Source organism: Antedon mediterranea, chromosome 5 (genome assembly GCF_964355755.1).
Source record: "Antedon mediterranea chromosome 5, ecAntMedi1.1, whole genome shotgun sequence".
NCBI classification, from domain to species: domain Eukaryota; kingdom Metazoa; phylum Echinodermata; class Crinoidea; order Comatulida; family Antedonidae; genus Antedon; species Antedon mediterranea.
In genome coordinates, this window is record NC_092674.1 from 1053581 (window position 1) to 1079735 (window position 26155).

At 32.9% G+C, this 26155-nt stretch overlaps 1 protein-coding gene and 1 long non-coding RNA gene across 2 annotated transcripts; both read left to right on the forward strand.

Moving 5' to 3' along the window:
• The first annotated feature begins 76 nt into the window (after positions 1 to 76).
• LOC140048601 (uncharacterized) lies at positions 77 to 867 on the forward strand. Its single transcript, XR_011845100.1, has 3 exons — positions 77 to 297; positions 402 to 661; positions 797 to 867. It is a non-coding gene; the product is annotated as an uncharacterized lncRNA (long non-coding RNA).
• A 13372-nt stretch (positions 868 to 14239) lies between these two features.
• Positions 14240 to 24984, forward strand: LOC140048941 (low-density lipoprotein receptor-related protein 2-like). Its single transcript, XM_072093741.1, has 19 exons — positions 14240 to 14319; positions 14637 to 14771; positions 15176 to 15290; positions 15545 to 15695; positions 16380 to 16406; positions 17478 to 17955; positions 18058 to 18195; positions 18364 to 18493; positions 18824 to 18859; positions 19174 to 19333; positions 19870 to 19983; positions 20082 to 20369; positions 20652 to 20799; positions 20895 to 21029; positions 21171 to 21285; positions 21627 to 21774; positions 21944 to 21988; positions 22164 to 22254; positions 22362 to 24984. Exons 1-19 carry the CDS (start codon positions 14240 to 14242, stop codon positions 23365 to 23367), a joined length of 3540 nt encoding a protein of 1179 aa, XP_071949842.1. The 3' UTR covers positions 23368 to 24984.
• Positions 24985 to 26155: the final 1171 nt, after the last annotated feature.

The following is a 26155-nucleotide window of genomic DNA, read 5'->3' on the forward strand; positions in this document are numbered from 1 at the left end:
AACAAGTTAAGAGTTTAAAAAGTGACTGCAGCCTTTTCAGTCGACTGTATATTGCAAGTCAATCTCGTGATGAAGATTTGGAAGACTTCTTCATGCATGAAAACCAGCCATGGCCACCCTCTTTGGCAGTAAATGGAAAGCTTCGACTACCAACTAAGAAGTCTGAGTTGCTACAGCATTTGGAGACTGAAGGCCAGCCTGAACCTCCTACATATTTTGACGTAAAGGTGTTTGACGGAGCTGCTATTGTCCATGCTCTTTCCAGCAACCATGCATTTACATGACTACGATGATAAGGTGAGTACATTTCTTTGCATTCAGGATTGTATCTATTGTTTAACCACCACATAATTGGTCACTTCTATATGCGGATCGTTATTCTTGTATCATTTGTATGACAGGTCTTTCTATCGTGGACCAGACAGCAGTTGCAGAATAGTAACAGAATTGATATAGTGTGGGACACTTACAGAACAGATAGTCTTAAGCAGTCTACAGGAGAAAAAAGACGAAAATGGGTCAAGAGGAAAGTTGGGGGACAAACAAAGATTCCACGGAATTTTCCAGACTTTCTGAAAGATCCAGTAAATAAAGAGGAGTTATTTAACTTTTTAACTACATGATTACTCTGACTGCAAAGAAGTTTACATAATTACATCAGGTAAGTTTTATTATGATACATACTAATTTATTTTGTTTGTAACCAAACGATTAATTTACTTATACAGTTTCATACCAATAATTAATTAAAAAGGCATATTAAATTAGTAAGTAATTCTTGATATATGTCCTGTAGGCGAGTCTGTTGTATGTTGACATCTACTCCACCTATGTCAATCTGCGACCATGAAGAGCCCGAATCCAGGATGTGCATTCACATTGATGATGCCTTAAAGAAAGGTAGCAGGGTTATTTTGGTGCGTACAGTTGATACTGCTGATGTCATTGTTATCCTGATTGGTATTTTCTGCAATCTAATAGCCTGTTATCCTGGTACGTGTATCTGGGTCGCATTTGGCATGGGTAAGCACTTCCAATATTTTAATATAAATACCATCTGCCATAACCTAGGAGAGGATAAGTCAAGAGGGCTGCCAGTTTTTCATGCATTTACTGGGTCCGATACTACATCCCAGTTCTTCGGAAAAGCAAAACACTCTGCATGGGAGACGTGGAACTCATTTCCAGCAGTCACAGAAGCCTTTCTTTTCATGGCACATCACCCTTTCAAATCTCTAGGAGTTAACTCATCTCAATTTCAGTTGCTAGAGGAGTTTACATGTCATCTATACGACAAGACAAGTACTTTAAGAAGTGTTACTGAGCTAAGACAAGATCTTTTTTCAAGAAAGGCACGGTCAATTGACAACATTCCTCCTACACAGGTAAGGGGAGCTTCCATATAATTGTCAATTGTCGTTTAATAATTTATTATCAGGTTCATGTTTTTCTTTCATTAAAAGGTAACACCAATCTTTAAATTGTTTATTGAAGGATGCACTTTTACAGCATTCCAACAGATCCATATACCAAGCAAGCATTTGGACCACCAGTCTACAGCCACAGCAGAATTCTCCATCACCAGAAGACTTTGGTTGGACTAAAACCGGCAGTACATGGACACCAATCTGGACAATACTACCTGAAGCATCCATGGCATGTAGGGAATAAAGTGTGGCTGCAAGTGCCGTTCAGCAGGTCTTTTTACCCATGCCGTGGAACTTGTTCGTCATCTAGCAACTCTGTACCATTATAAGTATTTGTTTCCAGATAAATAATTTCATAAAAGTAAAGTTGATAATCACCTCCATGTATTGTTATGGATGCTAACGCCATAATTGCCAGTCAAATGGTCTTTTGTCGGTTTACTAATAGTCCAGTGGTTATTGAGCCAAGTTTGATACAGTATATGTTTTATATACCTTTTTTCAGTGGTTCCTAATATTATGTTAAAGGAAAGTAACTGGTACAGGATAAATATATATTAGTACTATTACAAAAAATGAATGTTGTTGTTCTTATAACTACAATGTTCATAACATAGCACAATATTGGCACGTTTTGATTGAAATACCCTTCAATATGACAGAAAATTACATTATTTGACCTATATATTCCGTCTGAAGAGAAATCATATATTTTTTATGTGTGTATTGCAATGTACATGTCATGAGTTTTAATTTGATACCAAACTTGGTATGTATATACGAAGATTTAAGTTTTCACCTAATTACGTATCACTAAAAAAAGGGCGTGGTCCAAATGACGTCGTTAAATTGTTCCGATTTTTGGGCACCCCTTCTAGGATTGTTAGATATACCCTAAAGAAGGTTTGTGCCAAATTTGGTACTTTTGTCACAAAGTGCACAAAAAAGTGCTAAGTTACCCTGCTATAAAGGCAAGTACTGTATACTCATTACAGAAATTCATTTTTTTTTCAATCTGTGCTGCAGTGGTTGGATATACATTTTTTTTTTAAACGGATAATGAGCTAGAGTTTTCACTCGCCGTATATTATGTACAAATCTTTATTATTGCAATTAAACCACCCACATCATCACCCTTCTCTCACTGGCATGAGTAGCGTTGTAAAACCAGTAGAGGATAGGCCTACGGTACATCACATGCCCTAAACGCAGAACAACTTTGGTGGGTAGGGTAGGAACAAACTTAAGTATGAATTGGCTCTAAGAAACAATTGAAAACCATTAGGCCTACTTATTAAGTTGAGTTAGATAATTTAATATTTATTGACGATTAAATCAAATTTATGATTTTCTCCGAATAGAGGTGGTTTTCACAAATTGTTTTACATTATATAAACATATACACGTCGTAGTGATGTATCGTTACATGTACTGTACTATTTCAATCGACTTGGATGGTGATAGTTTCAACAAAGTATTACATCGCAATGTTTTACTGTGTTTAGTGGTATATTATTTGTAAAACATGAAAACAATTAATATTTCGTTACTAAATAGATAAAGAATATATTTAAAAATTGTTCCTCTTTGCACCCATCCTCTTCCCCATCCTCTTCCCCATCCCTCAACCCTAATGTTACATACAAAACACAAATTAAGTTTGTTTAAATTTGACTTAAACAATATTGGTCTCATTTTGTGACAAGTTTCTCTTTCGGAAGTAATTCCCAGGGTGCTAATTTTAGTTGAGTACATAAATCACATTGTCTATTTATTCGTTCCTGTAAACGACATGTATTTGCCCTGCGGTACGTATACATTTGAAATCGCCAGTTTTTTAACGCTGAAATTATTATGTATTCGAGAACCATCTGTGGGCACGACCTAGATGGTACGCGAGCGAAGCGAGCGTACCATCTAGTATATATAACTTATGCTTAATTCTGATATAGGCGAGCACAGTGGAAAAACTTTGGGACAAATATCCGCCTTGGATACCTACCTCATCTATCTCAGATGTACCGCGAAACGTAGATTTGATAACATTAGTTCTCACTAATATGATATTGTTCCATATTTCTCTATTAGGAAGATATTATAAAGGGTTTTATAACAACATTTTTGATTTCATCGTTAAATTTCAACCGTGCGCTGGTTTACCGGGTTCACGATGAGTTCGAGGGTTCACCTTGCAATTTCCTGGTTTCAACTAAGTTTGCCGTTGGTGGTGGCAATGGCCATTTTAGATTTTGTTTATTTTCGGACCGCGCGTGTGAAGGGTCAGTAGTTAGCAAAATAAAGATTATACTGCAAATTATTAAAGATAAAATTAAATATATTCATAAATTGGTGTATATTGTGGGGAATAGTATATAAAATTACATCGAGAGAACTGATAAGACCTTTTGTTTTAAATCGTTTGATACCCAATAGCCAAATTGTTGAGTCAGCGCAGGAATAATTGTGGGCTATCACACGGTCCAGTTAGGACACTGGGATGCTTCTTCCGTCTAAAACGTCTTCGTTCTGTGTCGCGGAAGTTAGTTTCAAAAGATGTTTAAACTAAATAATGTATTAAATACCGATTAGGATGGTATTTATTTGAATAAACGCCCAACAACTCCCCAATAAAGCATCACTTGGAATAATAATCGCCCATCCACATTTATACACACAATACTGTATTATATTTATAACACAATTATATTGTAGTAGAATTCATCGACTGTTATCTACAATTTACCAAGCATTTGTTATTCTTTTTTACACTTTTCAGATCTATAAGGGCCCTACCAAAAACGTCCAAGCGAGTCAGAACGGCCTTCTAAAACCTTTTTACCCGAGTCATCATCATTCTGAGAACCATCGTCTACTTTCCCTAGAGGGCGAAGCGAGCACACCCTCTAGTATATCAAATACACGTTTCACGTTCGGCGAGGAAAATGTATTGGTAAATTATCAATATCCCAAAATAGGCTTACCAAATACAATGAAATATCGGTGTCAGGTTTATAATTTTATTCATGTTGTATTTAATGTTGTTTATTTCTCAAACAGTGACGGTCATCTCGACAATGTCAACAACAAATGATGGTAAGAATAGACATCGTTCAACTTGCTTGTTCATGTAATACAAATACATTTTCTTGAGATTTGTTAACTTTCTGGTTAAAACTATAGGGACCGGGATGCCTGACTATTTCTGATACACCTAGTTAATCTTTCAACTTTTAAAATTCTCACCATTCAACACATACAAATTTTATTTGTTTATTCTAGTTTGTATTTACTATTTTGTCCAACGTTCTAAAATAATAGAATCTTCAACCAATCGAAAGACGGTAAATTAGTCATATTGATTCAATTCATATCGTTTCATAGTATAACTTCCTGGTTTCATTAATACAATAATCTAATGTTCGTTTTTGAATGTCAAATATTTTCTTTAATAGAAAGCAGTTCAATTGTGCTGATTGGAGGTGTTACTGTCGTCATCATAATTCTTATTATCGTCATTATTTGTTATAAACAGTAGGTTTACTTTTGTAACATATAACAATAATGAACTACTCATGGAGTTTTTGGTTTTATGATGCATTAACACATTCAACAATATTTTCTAAATGCCGATTGCATAACATTATTAGCCTATATCTGTTGATACGTCTTTAAAGATTAATTGTTTTTTATATTTATTTAAAAATTTATTTTAAAAATATATTATTTGCATTTTTTAGTTCAAAGCGGCTGGTTCAAAGACAAGAAGGATTTGACAATGATATATATATGATTCATCCACCAACACCACCACCAGAACACCGCCTGGCTAATAATATAGAGTTGAATGCAAACATAATCCACAACTACTTCTAATAGATGCAATAATTTATATATAGTTTTTGATGTTTTTTGATGAAATATGTATAAAACGATTTGTAGGTGCAAAAGAGTCTCCAAGAATTTAAAAATAATTAAATTAAAATATCAGTACCATTTTAGTAGTGTATGTTGTGGAGAAAAATAAGTCTAATTTAAATGCCACAGGCGACCAATGTGCAGTAAAAAGTGCTGTCTGAAACGCCTACACTTCAGTTCCTTTTCTGATATCAGTCACGATTTCGCTAATATGAAGCCCGGGCCCTTCTAAAACACAAGCATCATCGCACCACATAAAATATTGTGACATGAAAATGGTTAATTAAATTCCTAGCTGATACTAAGTTTCACATAAGTTAGTTTAGTTCGGTGATATTTTTTTTATGATAAAGAGCAATATGGCTTCGATTAATACATCACGTGACTTTAGTTCAAGTACGCATATTATAATTAAAATGATTAAAATATTATATTAACCAGCATGTGGAGAAAAAAAGATTTGCTAAAATACTAATTATTTAATTTAAAATGTTGAGTTGATATATCATTAAAATACAAATATGACTTATAATATAGACGTTGTAAGGTTAAAGATTATCCGTATAGTCAATATATTAGTTGTAATAAGTATATCTATATGATAATTTTAAATTTTGAAACTTAACAAATGTTATTATTAATAAACTGAAATTTATATACAAGATTATACAAACATCACATTTTAATCAATCGTATAACCAAGTAAGAGTGAAATACATTTTACTCTTCCTTGGGTGAACTCGTTCGTAACAATATATTCCATTCTTCTATCTATTAAAAATCGTGGTAATACAGACTGACTTAATCAGTACTTGGTGAAATGGTCGCTAGTTGATCATACATATATTTCGGTATATCTTTATTCAAAAAAAAGTCAAATGACAAAAACAGCCAATGGCTGAAACCGTATTCGTACATTATAAATATAAATATAAATATACAATCATGATAAAAACAGGAACCGTTTTGATCATTCCGGAAAATGCTTCACGGCGAACAGAAGTGTGGAGCTTGGGTAATAAAGTAATAATAAAATCTCTGAAAAAAGTCATCGTCTCATATATTCTATGCTGTTGGATATTTCAATATGCGAAAGAATACAACTCAACGTTCTGCACATTCTCAGTTTTACTTCAGGTGGTGATGCAAATAAGAACACTGCGACATTTCACGAATAAATCGACAGGCATTTTTTGAAAAGTGATTATCAAGCCCTTCATGCATTTTATGAGTAGACCTAATATTGACTACTTTTCCGAATATTGTTCCTACCCATTACTTTGATCATTTATATACAATATAGACCTCAAATGATGAATTATGTAAGTAGAGAATGATCATATTAGTCAATCATTCGTGACGGGTTCATGCAGTGGTTCGATAAGGTCTTTTGTCTATCTCACTCTGACGTAATCATCGCTTTGAAAATAGATTCACCAGGTAAATTTAATGAAAATAAGTATAGTAACTTTGCAGAACCATTCCAGTATATCAATATATCAAGTCATAATAATTTTTAAAAAAAGAAGAAAAAACCTACGTTATGTTTTAAAACTAGTGTTCAGATTTAGCACCTTTACCATTATTTTTTCTCATTTACTGTTCGCATTTATATAGGCACGTATAAGTATGTTACTTATTTTGCTCTACCATGTGTTGTTTTAACCATCCACACGTACATTTTTGCCATTCTGAGATGAAGGATTTCTTAGTAAAAGTAAGTAACACGCATACAAGTAATTGACGTCTTTTAACAAGATGTTTTTGCATGACGTTAGTTGGTAAATTGTATATTGTGTAGGCCTAAGCTAGTGGACTTAGCAAAATTAACCTGCAGGCTGATAGTTGTATCATGAGCCGATATACACATCTCATTAGTATGTTAGTATTCGAGCAATGCTTTTATAATTTTCAATTATTTTACTACTTATATTACTTTTCAATTATTAATTTCTTATCCATCTTTCAAAAATATTCTTCTTAACACTGAATTAAATGGTGAAAGAATATTTAAGGTTGGTAAGTTTATTTTCTATCGCTATTTGTTTGTACCATGCTACGTGATTTGTATTGTTTATTTTATTTCCGTAACATGCGCAATATGATTTACTCCCTAAATTAGTTTTACGCTATTTGCTAACACTTCTACCACTTTACTGTTTTATGCTCTGATAGGTTTTTCACAATTCAAGGAGGAAATACATCCAAAATTATTAGCTATTGTAGTATAAATTAGCCGATCCACCCATTACTGTATAAAACTGTAGATTTTTTAGTATAACACACAAACCAAGTTTATACGTATCTGCGTGTGTGTTTGTTGTTCCTACCTTGATCATGTTCAATACTTTGCTGGTATTATTCCTAGCAGGAATGTTAGATTTTCCTTACACAGGTAACCGTTATTCATCTATTGTCAAACGTTTTTTAAAAACATACATTTTTTTATTCTTCTTATTTTGTTCATAATTCGTTATTGTTAGGTAAAAATGTTGGTATGTAAGTGAAGATTTTACTTTAAAAACCCTATAACTTTTTTTTGATTTGAGTTTTACTTGTTTACATGCTTTCTAAAGAAAAAATAATATATATTTAATAAAAATAGATGTTTTCATTTTTTTTTTACAGTTAATGGAGAAGATAACAGACTGTACTTAGCCGTATATGACCAAAGTAGGTCTAATGCTGCCATTTTTTGGATTTCATCTAATTCAGAAGTTTATGAAAATGACCGAAATTTAGAATTTGAAAAACTTTACACAGTTCCACGTCCTCCGTACATGCCATCATCACTTGCCGTTCGGTTCTCGGCGTTGGCAGTCGATTACCACGACGGAAATGTCACATTCCACGAGCTGACCAACCATTGGATATACATGGCCCTTGATATTACTTCAGAATCTGATTACTCGATACCAGCGATTGAAGGCGGTACATCTGGTCGAGTGAATGGTTTAGCGATTGACTGGTTGGCGAAAAATTTGTACTGGGTGGATGAGGGGTACAACTGGATTAAAATTACCAACTATACGGGAGAAAGAGAAGCAGTAATTGCTGAGGTGGATATTGAGAAACCGTCTGGAATAGCTTGTCATCCTTACAAAGGGTAAGTATTGTGAGAAGAAAAAAGAAAGAAAAGCTTAAATAAACTCTAATCTAATGGTTGATGAATGTTATGGCCTGCGATAAGTAAATAGTATGTATTATGCCTAATAGGCTTACATACCGAACAACCATCTGGGCAACAAGAAAAACATGTACAAAACTAATCATTTATATAGTAAAAAACATGCAGCCCGAAAAATATATATATGGAAACACAAATATAAAAAAATTAAATAAAATGTATACAACATTATTATTATATATAATACAATATTATTATTATTATTATTATTATTATACAAAACATTAAACAATTTGAAAAATAAAATTGTGTTAAAAAATTCCAAAATGTATATACAAATTTATAGGCCTATTATATGTAAATATTTATAACATAGCCATCTTCAGCGTGATCATTTTAAGTAGGCCTACTGTTTGAATTAAGGATTCTACTTATAGTAAGGGCAGGCGAGGTCTTAAGACGGTTAGTTCTACTAACAGGTATATTAATTAGGGGTTTATCTACCGTGGTTGATCTAAGCTCTCTAGTAATAATGCGGTAGTCGGGCAAAACTCCGATAACTCCGATTTCAAGAGCCTTTCTCCAAATTTTAAAATATACGTCTCTCGTCTGGATGCGAGAATGGTCATATTTGTAAGCTCAAGAGCTGACTCATACATAAGAGGAAAGCGGGACCCAGAATAACACGTAAAATCTCTTGTGCACTCTTTCAATGGTCGGTATTTGGGCCTTATTGATGCTTAGGCCTACATGCCACTCAGGGCAATATAAGATTGGGCGGATATAACAAACATAAACGGATATCATATCATGAACTGGTACATTGGCCCTTCTAAGAATATCAAACGTATACAACATTCTGGATGCTCTTTTGACCATGTCACTGACATTATTATCCAATTTCAAGTCATCCTGGATAATAAGTCCAAGGAGCTTCATACACGAAACAACATTGCGTGTTGTACCGCTAAGGTAATAATTAGGAGGGGGAATATTTATTTTCTAAAAATGAACTCTTATGATATGATTTAGGGACCATGAGAGTTGTATCACACCACTCAGTAAGGTCATCAAGACAAGAGTGAAGTTTAGGGGCATTACCATGTTTAACAGTGTCACCAAGAGTGAGATCATCAACGTACTTCCACCATCTGCAGCCTTCCATAGAAATATTATTGACTAATATGAGAAACAAAATTGGCCCAAGCTTCGTACCCTGTGGAATCCCACAGGTGATGTTGGTATAAGGGGAAAAGGTTGAACTAAGTTTAGTATCTATTTTACGATCCGTCAGAAAGCTCCAGATGGTGGGAATAATAGATGTCCTCACTCCGATGTCGACTAGGTTTTTAACAATGACCGTATGATCGGTTGAAGGCCTTTGTAAAATCAACGGCACAAATATCCACAAAAAAACCACCTTTTACTAATTACAAACTGAATCATGTTTTAATTACAGACTGAATTACGTATCAAAATGTCTTATATTTCTTGTATAAAACTAGGATTGTCAATTCAAACATCAATCTTGATGGGTAATAAGTTTAATGGTTAATATGCTTGCTTTTCCATCTTTTCCCCCTAAAAAGTTATCTATTCTGGACCGAGTTAGGAGACCGATATCCACCAAAGATTGAAAGATCAACAATGGCGGGAAACAACCGAATTACAATCGTTGATGGGCTTACTGAACCGAGATCTATAGCTGTAGATACGATACTGGACAGGTAACACCTTGTTTAAACTTCTTGATTGTGTTTTGATTGAAATTGTTCTTATTACGTGAAGGAAAAGTGAAATAACATTGAAACTCACCAAACGTTTCGTGTGTTCTTCACGTAACAAGAACATTTAATTCAAAATATATCTTTAGAAAGAAATCATTATATTCAATTTTCTTGATAGTATACACCAAAACATTTTCACTGGTGTTTGAATTCTATTTTGCTGAATTGTTCTTCAAATATGTACACCTTGTATTTTTGTCATTTTTGTGTATATTCAGAAAGAATTCCATATTAAACGTAAGATTCAGAGAACTGCTTTATAAATTTGAACTGCAGAATAAAAGTTTAAAAAATTGATTTAAAACTTAATTATTATAGATGAAAATAATCTAAAGTTATGATTTTACATTTTTTGTGTACGAATACGTTAAATTATAAGGAATGAAATGAGAATTTCGATTGATGTAGTTTTACTGTTTCTGCTTATATTTATTTTGATGTTCAGTTTGTTTTTATGACTCAGCATATTTGCTGTGATGTTTGAATCTTTTTGTTTTATGAATAAATACTAATGCATAATTACCAATTATCTATCTATTTTTTGGCGAGGAACATTTCTTATCAATATTATTTGTGAATTATAATAATAAAATAATTCCTTTGCCACCCCTTCACAAGCTTTTGCTTTCTAGGATTTCGCTTAATTTCCTGTATTAAATACATACCTGCAAATTGTTTGTGTGGAAAATGGCAATTATTTGCTTTGTAATTTTAAATGAAAGATTGGTTTATACACCACAATAATATCGAAAGTTTAAAGCCTCAAAATGAAACTTCAATTTGTTTCTGCTTTTAAATGTTTGTGGTAATTCCTTAAAAGTATCGGGTAAATCTATTAAAAGAAGAGCGTATGAAGTCCTTCATGGTTGAATACAACTGCATTATTTGCAAAGTGGTTGGCGTGCAAACTGCAATTATACTTGTTTAGAGTTCTAGCTTGATTTTAAACATCCTTTGTTAACACATCTGCGAAATTTTGCAACTGTTAAAAATAAACATTACAAAATAATTAATGTCTCAGAATTTATTGGACTGACAATACTGCAACAGAAATTAAAGTTGAATCTTCAGATCTTGACGGTAATGGAAGACGAACAGAAGTATCGGCGCCAAAGTCTCTGGGTGTATTTGATAGTATTGCAGTAGATGAAGTGAGTAACATAATAATTACCAAAGTCTCAGGGTGTATTTGATAGTATTGCAGTAGATGAAGTGAGTAACATAATAATTACCAAAGTCTCTGGGTGTATTTGATAGTATTGCTGTAGATGAAGTGAGTAACATAATAATTACCAAAGTCTCAGGGTGTATTTGATAGTATTGCAGTATTATGAAGTGAGTAACATTATAATTACCAAAGTCTCTGGGTGTATTTGATAGTATTGCTGTAGATGAAGTGAGTAACATAATAATTACCAAAGTCTCTGAGTGTATTTGATAGTATTGCAGTAGATGAAGTGAGTAACATAATAATTACCAAAGTCTCTGGGTGTATTTGATAGTATTGCTGTAGATGAAGTGAGTAACATAATAATTACCAAAGTCTCTGGGTGTATTTGATAGTATTGCAGTAGATGAAGTGAGTAACATAATAATTACCAAAGTCTCTGGGTGTATTTGATAGTATTGCAGTATATGAAGTGAGTAACATAATAATTACCAAAGTCTCTGGGTGTATTTGATGGTAATACAGTAGATGAAGTGAGTAACATAATAATTACCAAAGTCTCTGGGTGTATTTGATAGTATTGCAGTAGATGAAGTGAGTAACATAATAATTACCAAAGTCTCTGGGTGTATTTGATAGTATTGCAGTGGATGAAGTGAGTAACATAATAGTTACCAAAGTCTCTGGGTGTATTTGATAGTATTGCAGTAGATGAAGTGAGTAACATAATAATTACCAAAGTCTCTGGGTGTATTTGATAGTATTGCAGTAGATGAAGTGAGTAACATAATAATTACCAAAGTCTCTGGGTGTATTTGATAGTATTGCAGTATATGAAGTGAGTAACATAATAATTACCAAAGTCTCTGGGTGTATTTGATGGTAATACAGTAGATGAAGTGAGTAACATAATAATTACCAAAGTCTCTGGGTGTATTTGATAGTATTGCAGTAGATGAAGTGAGTAACATAATAATTACCAAAGTCTCTGGGTGTATTTGATAGTATTGCAGTAGATGAAGTGAGTAACATAATAATTACCAAAGTCTCTGGGTGTATTTGATAGTATTGCAGTAGATGAAGTGAGTAACATAATAATTACCAAAGTCTCTGGGTGTATTTGATGGTAATACAGTAGATGAAGTGAGTAACATAATAATTACCAAAGTCTCTGGGTGTATTTGATAGTATTGCAGTAGATGAAGTGAGTAACATAATAATTACCAAAGTCTCTGGGTGTATTTGATAGTATTGTAGTAGATGAAGTGAGTAACATAATAATTACCAAAGTCTCTGGGTGTATTTGATAGTATTGCAGTAGATGAAGTGAGTAACATAATAATTACCAAAGTCTCTGGGTGTATTTGATGGTAATACAGTAGATGAAGTGAGTAATGTATACAACATCTTTAAATCATTATCATAATCATTGTACCATAATCATTGATATACAGTCAGATATACAGTATTGTGTTGGTGTCATTAGATCTAACTATAACTTGTTTTTTTATTATCTTATAACAGACTTATATTTTTGTCGGCGGATTGCACTGGAATTATTTTATGCGTTATTACAGGAAAGTTTCTCCAAATGTATTAGTATTCAACTATGAGTTTGGTAGCGACATCGAGCTGTACGATTTATGTGTTGCTGGCCCTAATATTCAATCACAACCTGGAACGTGTACGAAATTGTTTGTTGTCTTGTTTTAGTGAAAATTTTCTTATATTAATTTCCCAATGCAAACTATAAAATAATATATTCCTCTATTTACATTGCTATATAAGCTAAATTATTATATGAACTGCTTTCTTGCCCATTGTGACGACTTGGATTGTTATGACAAAAATTGCAGACTGCAGACTCAAATTAATATCGTTTGATTCATTGTGAGACTTTATTACCGCCACATTATATTAAAATGTCAGTAAATGATATTTATATACTTTGTTATTTTTATCTAATTAGCATTAGAAACCAAGATGGTTTAATTTTATCAACATGCAACATGTTTTACTACTAAAAATGTTTTAAAAAAAAGTTTACGATTCCTAATTTTTAATATATATTTGTTTTTGTTTTTTGTTTTTCAGCACCGTGTGATGGTAATACATGCCAACACTATTGTGTATCGGCAGCCAACAACAACTACGAATGTTTGTGTCAAGATAATTACGTATTAAATCCTGACGGAACGTGTAGTATCGGTACGTATATAATTCACGTATTATTTCAATACATTGATAAACCCTATCAACATACTAGAAGCTTAATATCTTTATAACAGATTCAGGACACTTTCACCCACCATTTTGCGTGATAGGACAAACAGACGCCATATCTACATTTGATCCAACGTTACTGCACTTAGATTGGCAATTATATCATGACGAATCTGACTACATCTTCGATATTGTTAGTGGATCACCTACCTATGCGACAACTTTAGCGGTTGATATACACAGCAACTTGTTGTTTTTTGCTGACGATTCGGTAAAGGAAATATTTTCAATAAAGATGAAAAACGGAGAGTTCCGAGTGTCAATACATAAATACACTACGGGAGTGATTGAGGGTAATTTGTTTATGTTCAGTTTAAAAGAATAGTAAGATAGTTTCTTTTATAAATGAATAGGCCTAGAAAAGTATAAAACTCATTGAAAACAAAGTAGGGTCGAGTCAATCGATTATAAAGAAGGACATTTCTCATTTCATAATTTCATACATTTCATGATTTTTATTAAAGGCATTGCAGTTGACTGGCAGTCACTTACCCTTTATTATATTGACTATGTAACCGAGAGTCGTGGATCTATGGCGTACGATGGAAAAGGTTTAACCACTAAATATGACGTCACTAAACCAACGGCCATTGCGGTGGAACCTTTCGCAAGGTATCGTAGACTTACTTCTTTACCGTACTTAAACAATACATTTTGTTCCTCAATTAATAATAGGCCTATTTATATAAAAACCAATATAAATTAACAAGCACAGAATACATTCTAAACCGCCTGGTGATGTACTGAAAATTTGATTAATTAATTTTAAACGATAAAAATGAGTAAATCTGTAAGAATGAGAAAAGTCGCCCCAACCGAGATTCCCTGAACTTTTTGCTTGATTTGCAGTTGTCCTAACCATTTGACCAATGGGTCTTTTTCACGAAGCGAGATCACCAAAGTAGCAAAATATCAATGGTACTCAACAGGTATATGTTTTGGACAGAAGAAACCTCACCTGCCAAGCTCGTTAGAAGTGACTTAGATTTTATGAATCGAAGAAATCTGACGGACATAGGTCTCCAGAATCCAACAGGGATGACAATTGATCTAAAGCTGAATAGGTGAGAATTATAAAAAACATGCTAGAATATAATTTTAGACACGCGTCTAAAACTCGTTTAACAACAACTTATGCATAGGCCTACTCTTAAATATCTATTGTCCCCCCAAAACATTAAAAATTAAATAGGCCATTTCACAGTTTTATTATAGTTCATTTACGTAGAAAAAAAACCTAAAAAAATAGAAGACATTTTTACGTATTAAAACACAAAATAAACGATTAAATTCAACCAAAATCCATTGACTTCCATTCAAGTTAACATTTTTTTCAAGATCCAATTTTTGGTCAAACTGAATAACTATTATGTAACATTAAAATGGCATATTTAATAAAAAATGTAAGGAAGGCATATCTTAAAACACATGAAAAAATAAGACCAGTTTATATATTTTTTCCCTAAAGGATCTACATTGTTGGATCAGATAGTAGACTGATATATTCAATCGATTATTATGGAAACAATAAACAGACTATTGGAACGAGTAAATATGCTGCCATAGATATAACCAATTATCAGGTAAAATAGTCTTACCGTATCCGCTTGATTTACCTGTCCTGTTCGACATAATATTCTCAGAAAAAAATGATCTCCCATGCTAGGAAACGATATTTATCTTTTGAACAAAGAAACCATGATGAGGGTGACGTGGTTGAAATGTTAAAATAACTTAAAATAACTAAATTTTTTATCTAATATTAGGTAAAATCTGCTGGAGCTATTTTCTTAGCTTGGTCAAATTATTTAACAGTGAAATTAATATATTTGTATAGGACTTTCTTATATTAGCTGAACCAATCAGTAGATCCACCGGAATAGTTGAAGCGATTCACAAGCCAACTGGAGAACACGAAGGTTCCATAATGTTGGATTCATATGTATCCGCTGTCGCCATCGCTGACGAGTCAACTCAACCAAGAACATGTAAGAATCACCATGGTCAATATATACTACGTAACTAATTTTCGTATAATCATGTGTGGTCAAAAAATACTTATTTATACACATATAGGTTTATTTCATATAGAGAGAAACAAGAATGACTACAGAATTTATCATATGATCATCTGTTTTTTCTTGAATATATCAAACATTGATTGGTCAAATTTAAAGGGTGTATCTTACACTATTTTTTAAATAATTTAGAACCAAGTTTACAATCCCATTCCTTGTTGATACATCCAAGAATCAAACTGTGTACATAGGCAGGTGAATTTTCGAAAAACACAAAATAGAGGTTTCAATAAGTTTGAACGAATGGTATACACAGTATCACAATATATTTATCACAAAACATTACATAACATTTATGACTGGGACTCGTATCTGCTTTTTTTGCACTCATGTGATAGACCATTTTTTCCAATCCGGGTTTATAATTTAAACAGTGAAAAGGCAGAGTTTCATGGTATAATATTATCAAGTAATATATATTTTAGGCCTACAGTGCTTATTTTGGTCGTCAACAAAAAAGCTTTTTTTGTCAGAAGAAATATTATTTACTGGCAACTTAAACAGTTACATTGCAGAAGTAGGGAAGTTTACTTTTCCCAACTAGAAGTATATTACGTTTAAAGTGACTGTAACTGACTCTATTCTGTTTTACAGCATCTTGGGTATTGGACGTTGAAGCGGGTAAGCATACTAAATTGTTTTGTTTGAAAAAAAAAAACTCCAATTATTAAAACATCTACACACACATTTTTGTATGAACACTAATTAAGTCCTGTGACTTACTGTACCATTGGAAGTATAATAGTTCTGCTGCTTTTTTGTGGATTTTTACTTTTATGTTAAACCAAGACAACGAAAAGGAATAAAATTACCTTCGTGACGTTTCGCCGACAATCTGTCAGCTGCTTCAGACTAATGCCTGGGTTGGAATGGTCTGGTTTTTTGTAAGTGACGCTGAACAGCGCCACCAGCCGTCTGGTTGGTATTGACGGTAGAGCGTCTCCGCTGGCCCCCTCCTGCTTCAACTTTTTCCAGCAAACTATCATATGTATGTGGGAGGTCATACCCACCAATGTCTCGTTGATATTATGTGGTCTTTTTCTTATGCAGATAGATTCTTTTATCTTTCTTTTGTCTGTCTGTGCTTCTTTTTCAATAACTCTCGCATTCCAATTTGGAATATGGTCATTCCCTATAGCGTAGTCAGTTATGGCTGACTTATGTCGAAGAATTTCTATTTGCACGTGTTCTAACTACTTGGTTGTGTGTTGATACGTCTTTTTTATGTTCCCCAATTCTTGTATTCAGTGCCCTTCCGGTCTCTCCTATATATACTTTCTCACAGTTTAGACAGTTCACTTCGTATATAACCCCGCACATGTCTTCTGGTGGCGCTGTTCAGCGTCACTTACAAAAAACCAGACCATTCCAACCCAGGCATTAGTCTGAAGCAGCTGACAGATTGTCGGCGAAACGTCACGAAGGTAATTTTATTCCTTTTCGTTGTCTTGGTTTAACATAAAAGTAAAAATCCACAAAAATATTATTTGGAACCAGATGAATTTATTCAATGTAATTAGTTCTGCTGCTGTTTTGAAAGTTATAATTTTATTATTACTATTGAATACATATGTAAAACCCGTTATTAACCGTATATATATAACTGATAAATTCTAAATCGGTAGAAAATGGTTTTAATGTTTCTTCCCGATAAAGAATAATACGTATATTTAAATAATTATTTGTCCACAGATAATGGAGGAGGTAACAGACTGTACTTGGCAGTGTTTGACAAAAGTGAATCTAAAGCTGCCATATTTTGGATTTCAGCTAATCCAGAATTTTATCAAAATGACACAGAATTACAATTTGGAAAAGTTTACCGAATCTTAACTTTTCTTTACACACCCAAAAATCCTAGTGCTCGGTGGTCAGCGCTGGCCGTCGATTATGACAAAGGAAACGTAACATACAGCGAGCAGGACAATAATTGGATAGAAATAACATCTGATATTACTTCAGAATCTGGGTTTAGGACACGATCGATTGAAGGAGGTACATCTGGTAGAGTAAACGGTTTAGCGATTGACTGGTTGGCAAAAAATGTGTACTGGGTTGATGAGGGGTACAACTGGATTAAAATGACCAATTATACGTATTACGGAGAAGTGGTGATTGCTAATGTGGATCTTGAGAGACCTTCTGGTATAGCTTGTCATCCTTACAAAGGGTAAGTATTTTTTAAAAAGTAATGGTTACATTGATCAATAAATTCAACTTAGATGTCATCAGCCTGATGGCTAATATGACTTTAAATGTTTTCTTCAAAAAGTTATCTATTCTGGACCGAGTTAGGAGACCAATATCCACCTAAGATTGAAAGATCAACAATGGCGGGAAACAACCGAATTACAATCGTTGATGGGCTGACTGAACCGAGAGCTATAGCTGTCGATACGATTCTGGACAGGTAAATAAAACTTGAGTGTATTCAAAGTAAAAGAAAGAGTTAGAGTGTACCTTGTTGAATACGAATTGTTATTCATCCTCTTATCTGGGTGAGGAACTGTGAAGTTATTACAAAACAAGCGTATATACCATACTTCAAAACATTAAAACTTTTATGTGATTTTATTAGAATTTATTGGACTGACAATACAGCAACAGAAATTAAAGTTGAATCTTCAGATCTTAACGGTAATGGAAGACGAACAGAAGTATCGGAACCAACGTCTCTGGGTGTATTTGATAGTATTGCTGTAGATGAAGTGAGTAACATAATAATTACCAAAGTCTCTGGGTGTATTTGATAGTATTGCAGTAGATGAAGTGAGTAACATAATAATTACCAAAGTCTCTGGGTGTATTTGATAGAATTACAGTAGATGAAGTGAGTAACATAATAATTACCAAAGTCTCTGGGTGTATTTGATAGTATTGCTGTGGATGAAGTGAGTAACATAATAATTACCAAAGTCTCTGGGTGTATTTGATAGTATTGCAGTAGATGAAGTGAGTAACATAATAATTACCAAAGTCTCTGAGTGTATTTGATAGTATTGCTGTGGATGATGTGAGTAACATTATAATTACCAAAGTCTCTGGGTGTATTTGATAGTATTGCTGTAGATGAAGTGAGTAACATAATAATTACCAAAGTCTCTGGGTGTATTTGATAGTATTGCAGTAGATGAAGTGAGTAACATAATAATTACCAAAGTCTCTGGGTGTATTTGATAGTATTGCTGTGGATGAAGTGAGTAACATAATAATTACCAAAGTCTCTGGGTTTATTATGATAGTATTGCAGCAGATGATGCGAGTAATATAGTATACAATCATTGATATTTTTTTCAAGCAGATATACAGTAATACAGTACTTATCATGTACTGTATATCCCATTAGATTGGTTTAATTAGATTTAACCAACTTGTTTTTATCTTATAGACATATATTTTTGTCGGTGGATCGTCTTTTGAAGATTTTATGCGTTATTATAGGAAAAAGTCTCCAAATGTATTGGTATTCGAGTATGAGTTTGGTAGCGACATTGATCTGTACGATTTATGTGTTGCTGGTCCAAACATTCAATCACAACCTTTAACGTGTATGAAATTGTTTTTTTATAGAAATAAATTAATATTTCCTCCTACAATTTTAACTACTGTACTCTAAATGTTATACTGTGACAACTTATGACGTCACAATGTGTCTCTAAATGAGGAGTAATCAATGTGACACTACGCTTTGAATTTCTTTTCGGCAAATGTGATCCAAATGAATGATTTATTGTAAAAACTTTATCTTCAAATTACTATAAAATGCTGTTTTTATATATATTAGCTAATTATTTTGAATTACTGATTTATATTGCCTCAATTCAGTATTACTGTATAGGAAGCAACTTTGGAGACGGTGTACCTGTATCAACATGCATAAACGAATTACTTTACTATTATGAATATTAATTTACTGAAAATAAGTTGTCAGTAAAACCAAAAAATAAGGCTATTAAGAGACTCAATGCGATATACAGTTTATTGTACCTTTTATAATGTTGACTACGAAAAGGCGGAAATATCTTTCTATTTATTTTAAGTTAAGTTTTAGTTAAATTTATGATTGCTCTTTTTGTTATTTCAGCACCATGTGATGGTAATACGTGTGAACACTATTGTGTATCGGCAGCCAATAACAACTATGAATGTTTATGCCAAAAACGATACGTCTTAAATCCGAACGGAACGTGTAGTACCGGTGCGTATTAAGTATTTAATGCATCAAATATTTAAAATTTAATAATAAACAATACCGATTATACCACACTAATAATAACTTTAACTCTTTATTTATAGATTTATCAATATATCACCCACCATTTTGCGTGATAGGACAAACAGACGTCATATCCGCATTTATCCCATCTTTACTGCATTATGATTGGCAATCATATCAGGACGAATCTGACTACATCTCCGATTTTTCTATTGAATCACCTCCGTATGTGACAGCATTAACGGTTGATATACACAGTAACTTGTTGTTTTTTGCTGACGATGTTGAAAAGGAAATATTTTCTGTAAAGATGAAAGTAGGAGAATTCCCGGTTTCATTACATAGTTACAATACGGGTCAGATTGAGGGTAAACTATTTTCAGTTTATTGTTTCACGTAAAGATATCAATACAATATCATTTATAAAAAATGATGTTATACCAAAAGGTAATAAAAAAAATGATATATAAATAAAAAAATAAAAGTCTACATTTTATTACCATCCTTTTTTAATCTAGTATAGAGAAGAATGAAGCTACAATACTAGGCCTATATATATTTCTATGTAAATGTTGTATTATTTTCCTTCGTTAATTCATTTAAAATAGTAGGCCTATTAGGCCTAATGATTTTATGTTTTTTTATTATAGGCATGGCGGTCGACTGGCTAACACTTAGACTTTTTTATGTTGACTATGTAACTGAGAGTCGTGGATCTATGACGTACGATGGAAAAGGTTTAGCCACTGAATATGACGTCACTAAACCAACGGCCATTGCGGTGGATCCAATCACAAGGTATCGTATACTTACATTCTTTACCATAATTCAAAACACATTTTTAACTCTCAAGATTTAAGTATAAACCAATCTATATTAATGTTACTCGACAGGTTGATGTTTTGGACAGAGGAAACCTCACCTGCCAAGCTAGTTAGAAGTGACTTAGATTTTACAAATCGAAGAGATCTGACGGACATAGGTGTCCAGAATCCAACAGGGATGACACTTGATCTAAAGCTGAATAAGTGAGAATCTAATATATACAGTAATATGCAAAAATATCACCTCACGTGACTGTGACCTGCGTCTAATAATGACTTCTGCATAAGGCCTACTTTTAAAAGGATAAGACCAAAGTTACAATTTAGATTTTATTTTTCCTAAAGGATTTATATGGTTGGATCAGATAGTAGACTGATATACTCAATCGATTATGACGGAAACAATAAACAAACTATTGGAACGAGTAAATATGCCGCCATAGATATAACTAACTATCAGGTAATATAGCATATTGGCTTAATATTACTTTGAGATGCGTATACCCACTCACCAGGATCTTAGGAGAACAAGTTCAATCTATTTTTAATGTAGTTATAGTTATTTATAAAAGACAAGATGTTATCAATTTAAATTTAGTACTTGATGATCTTTACATGCTGCTATGAAGTTTACTCTCAAAGATATAATTGAATATACCTTATGATGAGGGTAACAGTGACTTAATCTTAATTTAGATACATAGTAATAAAGAAAAAGCTAATTAATTACATAATATTAGGAGAGATGCTTAGTAATGTTTAATCAAATTTTCTAATACTAAAATTAATTTATTTGTATAGGACTTTCTGATATTAGCTGAACCACTCGGTATGTCAAGTGGAATAGTTGAATCGATTCACAAAGCAACAGGAGAACACGAAGGCTCTATAATGTTGAATTCTTATATCACCGCTATCGGCTTCGCTGACGAATCAACTCAACCAAGAAGTAAGAGTTTTAAATATATGCATATTTGAGCGACATGTAGACCTACGTGCTTTAGAGAGATATTATTATTATTATTATTATTATTATTTGTAAATAATATACATTGCCAGACGCATATTTGTTTGTCTTTAGTGCTTGAAATTGATTGTATATACTGTTTTCTTTACAGCAAATTCAATACCAGATTCAAATTCAATACCGAACATGAAATCAGGTATGCCGTTACATTTTATACTCAATTGAAATATATAGAAAGAAGGGTGTTGGGGACAGCTGAATGTGTTGCCTATATATGCCCTATAGATATTACTTATCAATTATTATAAAGTAAGTAAGTTAGACCTACAATGTAATCACATTATATACAAACTTAAATGATTTTGTTGTAGAGAACAGCGGGCTGAACATTGGTGCCGTTGTTGGCGCTATAATTGCTGTCATCATCTTGATTATAATCGTTGTTGTGGTTTTTAAAAGAGGGTACGTAACATTTTAAAAGCAATTTTACAAGAACGTTTATAATCATTTCTTGTGTTTAATATTAGAATATAGAAACATTTTCATAGGCATAATTTAATATTTTCCAGATCAAAGCAGATAAAGCGCAGCAAAGAATACAGAAAGAAACATGCATTTTCATTGTACAGAGCTAAACAGCAAGATCCAAAACAACCAACAACTAACAATCAATTGAATGGGTTAGAACAAAGTCTACCATCTATGTCGGCTAATAATGACGGAGCGATTATTTTTTTTATCGACAAAGAACGAGATGTTACGCCAAAACTTCCAGAAAAGAAACCCAAGGAAAAAAGACCAAACCCACCACGTAGTATTCATGAATATGCTGGTGTTGCAGAACCCCAGTGTACAGTAGCTGGTAATGGTGCAGCGATTGATTCTGTTATCAACAAAGAACAACGATATGTTCCGCCAAAACTTCCAGAAAAGAAACCAAAGGAAAAAAGACCAAACCCAGCACTTAGTATTCATGAATATGCTGGTGTTACAGAACCCAAGTGTACAGTAGCTGGTAATGGTGCAGCGATTGATTCTGTTATCAACAAAGAACGAGATGTTCCGCCAAAACTTCCTGAAAAGAAACCAAAGGAAAAAAGACCAAACCTACCACGTAGTATTCATGAATATGCTGGTGTTGCAGAACCCCAGTGTACAGTAGCTGGTAATGGTGCAGCGATTGATTCTGTTATCGACAAAGAACGAGATGTTCCGCCAAAACTTCCAGAAAAGAAACTAAAGGAAAAAAGACCAAACCCACCACGTAGTATTCATGAATATGTTGGTGTTACAGAACCCCAGTGTACAGTAGTTGGTAATGGTGCAGCGATTGATTCTGTTATCAACAAAGAACGAGATGTTTCACCAGAAAGGATTTTGAACGAGAAAGGATCAAACCCACCACCTAGTGATGAAGATACTGGTTCTGCAAAGCGTCAGAGGTCAGTAGCTGATAATGAGGGAGCTATTAATTCTATCGAAACAGAACAAGGTGTTCCAAAAAGTCAGAAACATCCAATTGATAAGAACAAACAAAATGCACATTTAATCAGTGATATTGCTAGGCCTTATTAATTGATAGTCTGTGCAGTCAACTGGAAATTGGCAAACGATTGCTGTATCTAGAAAGAACAAGCTGATGTTCCGGAAATCCCAGAGCCCAATAGATTGAAGATTAGTTCCCTTTTCGACGCGATGCAACGCAAGTGAGTGATCACAAAAGCGGCCGTTAGATGATCATCTATAGCGCCATGGTGGCTGAAATAAGTGAAATTTAAAGAAATACTATTAATAACTATTAATTAACGGTTATAATTCATTCAATTATTTTCATCTTTATGGCGAGAACTATAGTTCTTGCTGATAATAAATCGTTGGCTCTATCCAAAGGCCCTTTTTCTCCCAAGTTGTGAATATTTTGAACAGTAAATTTGTATTTCTTATATATTATTTCAAGTCTATAAATAATCGATCAATCGATACGGTTGTATTCGATATGTTTCCTTTTGTTTAGACTGTGACTCCACTTTGAAAATAAATATACAATGTAAGATAGCATTTATTGAAAATAATAAATTAAGATTTTGCAGATCCATTCTGTTATATAAATATTTTATTTCAATTTATATCAACTCAGTTATTTAAAAACTTAAGACCTAAAGTTATAAAACTAATGTTCACGTTTGGCGCCTTAATATCGTATATTATTTGTCCCACTCGACTATCCTAGGTCTATACGTACAACTAACTTGATTTAGTGTACCTTTATTTTATGTCTATTTTTGGCCATTAACAAGTACCTTTTCGGCAATATGATAAGAAGAATTTCCTTGTAAGTAAAACTTAAGAATTCAGAATATAGTCTCAAAAAGATCGTTGACATGTTTTCGGGTAAGTTGTATATTGTAGGCCTAGGCTACCGCAGACGTAGCCTTATTAGCTACGCCAGTCTATTCAGGCATGTTGCTGTAGTCTGGCACTCTGAGTTGAGAAGAAACAAATGTTCGGACCTTTGTTAAACAAAATACGAAATCCATTGATTAATTGGTGGAAGTGAATCGGATATTTTGAGACGAAAGTCAAATTATTTAGATTTTTATTAAGCATATACGGTATACAATGCAATTGGTTATACAGAAGAGAAAAGTAAAATGAATTGGATCCATTGCTGGATAGATACAATAATGGATACTGGAACAATTGAAATGTTCGAGCTGATTCTCGGTAGTTGAATTTTTTGGTGTAATATTTTTGTATAGTTAGTCTTTAGTTAGCAATATATATATGTAGCTTTTTAAGTCTTCTTTTGTAGTTCATTTTGATGGGAGAATTACAATGAATAGGTATGGGATGGTTTTTTTTATTAAAAAAATACTATTAATCATCGTAATTGATTCAAATTTATTTCATCTTTTTGACAAGAAATAGTTTTTGCTGATTTGTTATTCTTTATCCAAAGGCATAACGATGGATCTTCTTTACCAAGTTGTGACATTGAACATTTTGAACATTTTATTGACTGTGTCACATTCATTTTCCTTGAAAGACGTGCATTATGTGAGTTTGTGTACCTGAAGTCTTGCTGTTTAGGCCCTAAATTGTTTTCTACTATCAGTAGGACGAAACATCTGACTATACATCAACTGGATTTGGTAATAATAATAATATTTATTCTGTCACAAATGAAAAATGAAGCCCAAACAGTTAAAATATATATACAAGTAAAAAACAAATTGTAATACAAATAAAACTATACATAACATGAAATAAACTGTTTTGTTAAAGCAGCCTTAAATATTGAAATTGTTTGTGTACTCATTTATACTATAATTATTTCTTGTAAAATGACGTAAAGTAAAGTATAGGGCAAACAATCTGAAAAACCGACATTTATTTTATATTATGCTTTATTTAATAAATAATACTCAATGATGATTTGTCTCTTTTAAGTCATTGTTGTTTTACAGATGGATCGATCTGCTCTGAAGTGTTCTTGTATATTGATGGTGAAAGAACAGAGAAGGCACAAATATGATTTAATTTCAGTACATTCTCAACTTTGTTGCTGTATCCCCTTAAATTATGTTCACCTCCATTACCTTCACACGATCCCAATCCTGTTTTATGCTCTGATAGGTTTCTGTCGCTATCCGTGGATAAAATACCTGAAATTATTGGCTATTGTTATTATTCATATCAATAGGCCAATTTGTCGACCCACCCTTTCTGTGGATTATAGGTACTGTATACAATTCGTTTTTAGTATAACACACAAACCAAGTTTATACGTACCTGTGTGTTACCTTCATCATGTTCAATACTTTGCTGGTATTATTCCTAGCAGGAATGTTAGATTTTCCTTACACAGGTAACCGTTATTTATCTATTTCTCAAACGTTTTTTTAAAACATACATTTTTTTATTCTGCTTATTTTGTTCATAATTCGTTATCGTTAGGTAAAAATGTAATATGTAAGTGAAGATTGGTAACTATTGACTATTGATCTATAACCTTTTTTGATTTGAGTTTTATTTGTTTACAAGCTTTCTAAAGAACAAATAATATATTTTTAATAAAAATAGATGTTTTTATTTTTTTTCACAGTTAATGGAGAAGATAACAGACTGTATTTAGTAGTCTTTGACCAAAGTGATTCTCTTGCTTACATTTATTGGATTTCAGCTAATCCAGAAGTTTATGAAAATGACCGAAATTTAGAATTTGAAAAACTTTACACAGTTCCAATAAATATGTACATGCCATCATCACCTATCTATCGGTTCTCGGCGTTGGCAGTCGATTACCACGAAGGAAATGTAACGTATCACGAGCAGGAAAACCACTGGATACAAATAACTCCTG

What these genes read in the sequence shown, in the direction of transcription:
- LOC140048941 (XM_072093741.1), top strand. Translation starts at nt 14,240, where the DNA reads ATGGCGTACGATGGAAAAGGTTTAACCACTAAATATGACGTCACTAAA. An exon ending in GCTTGTCATCCTTACAAAGG is followed by an intron (nt 17,956 to 18,057) that starts GTAAGTATTTTT and finishes TTCTTCAAAAAG; the next exon opens with TTATCTATTCTGGACCGAGT. An exon ending in GCGGTGGATCCAATCACAAG is followed by an intron (nt 20,800 to 20,894) that starts GTATCGTATACT and finishes GTTACTCGACAG; the next exon opens with GTTGATGTTTTGGACAGAGG.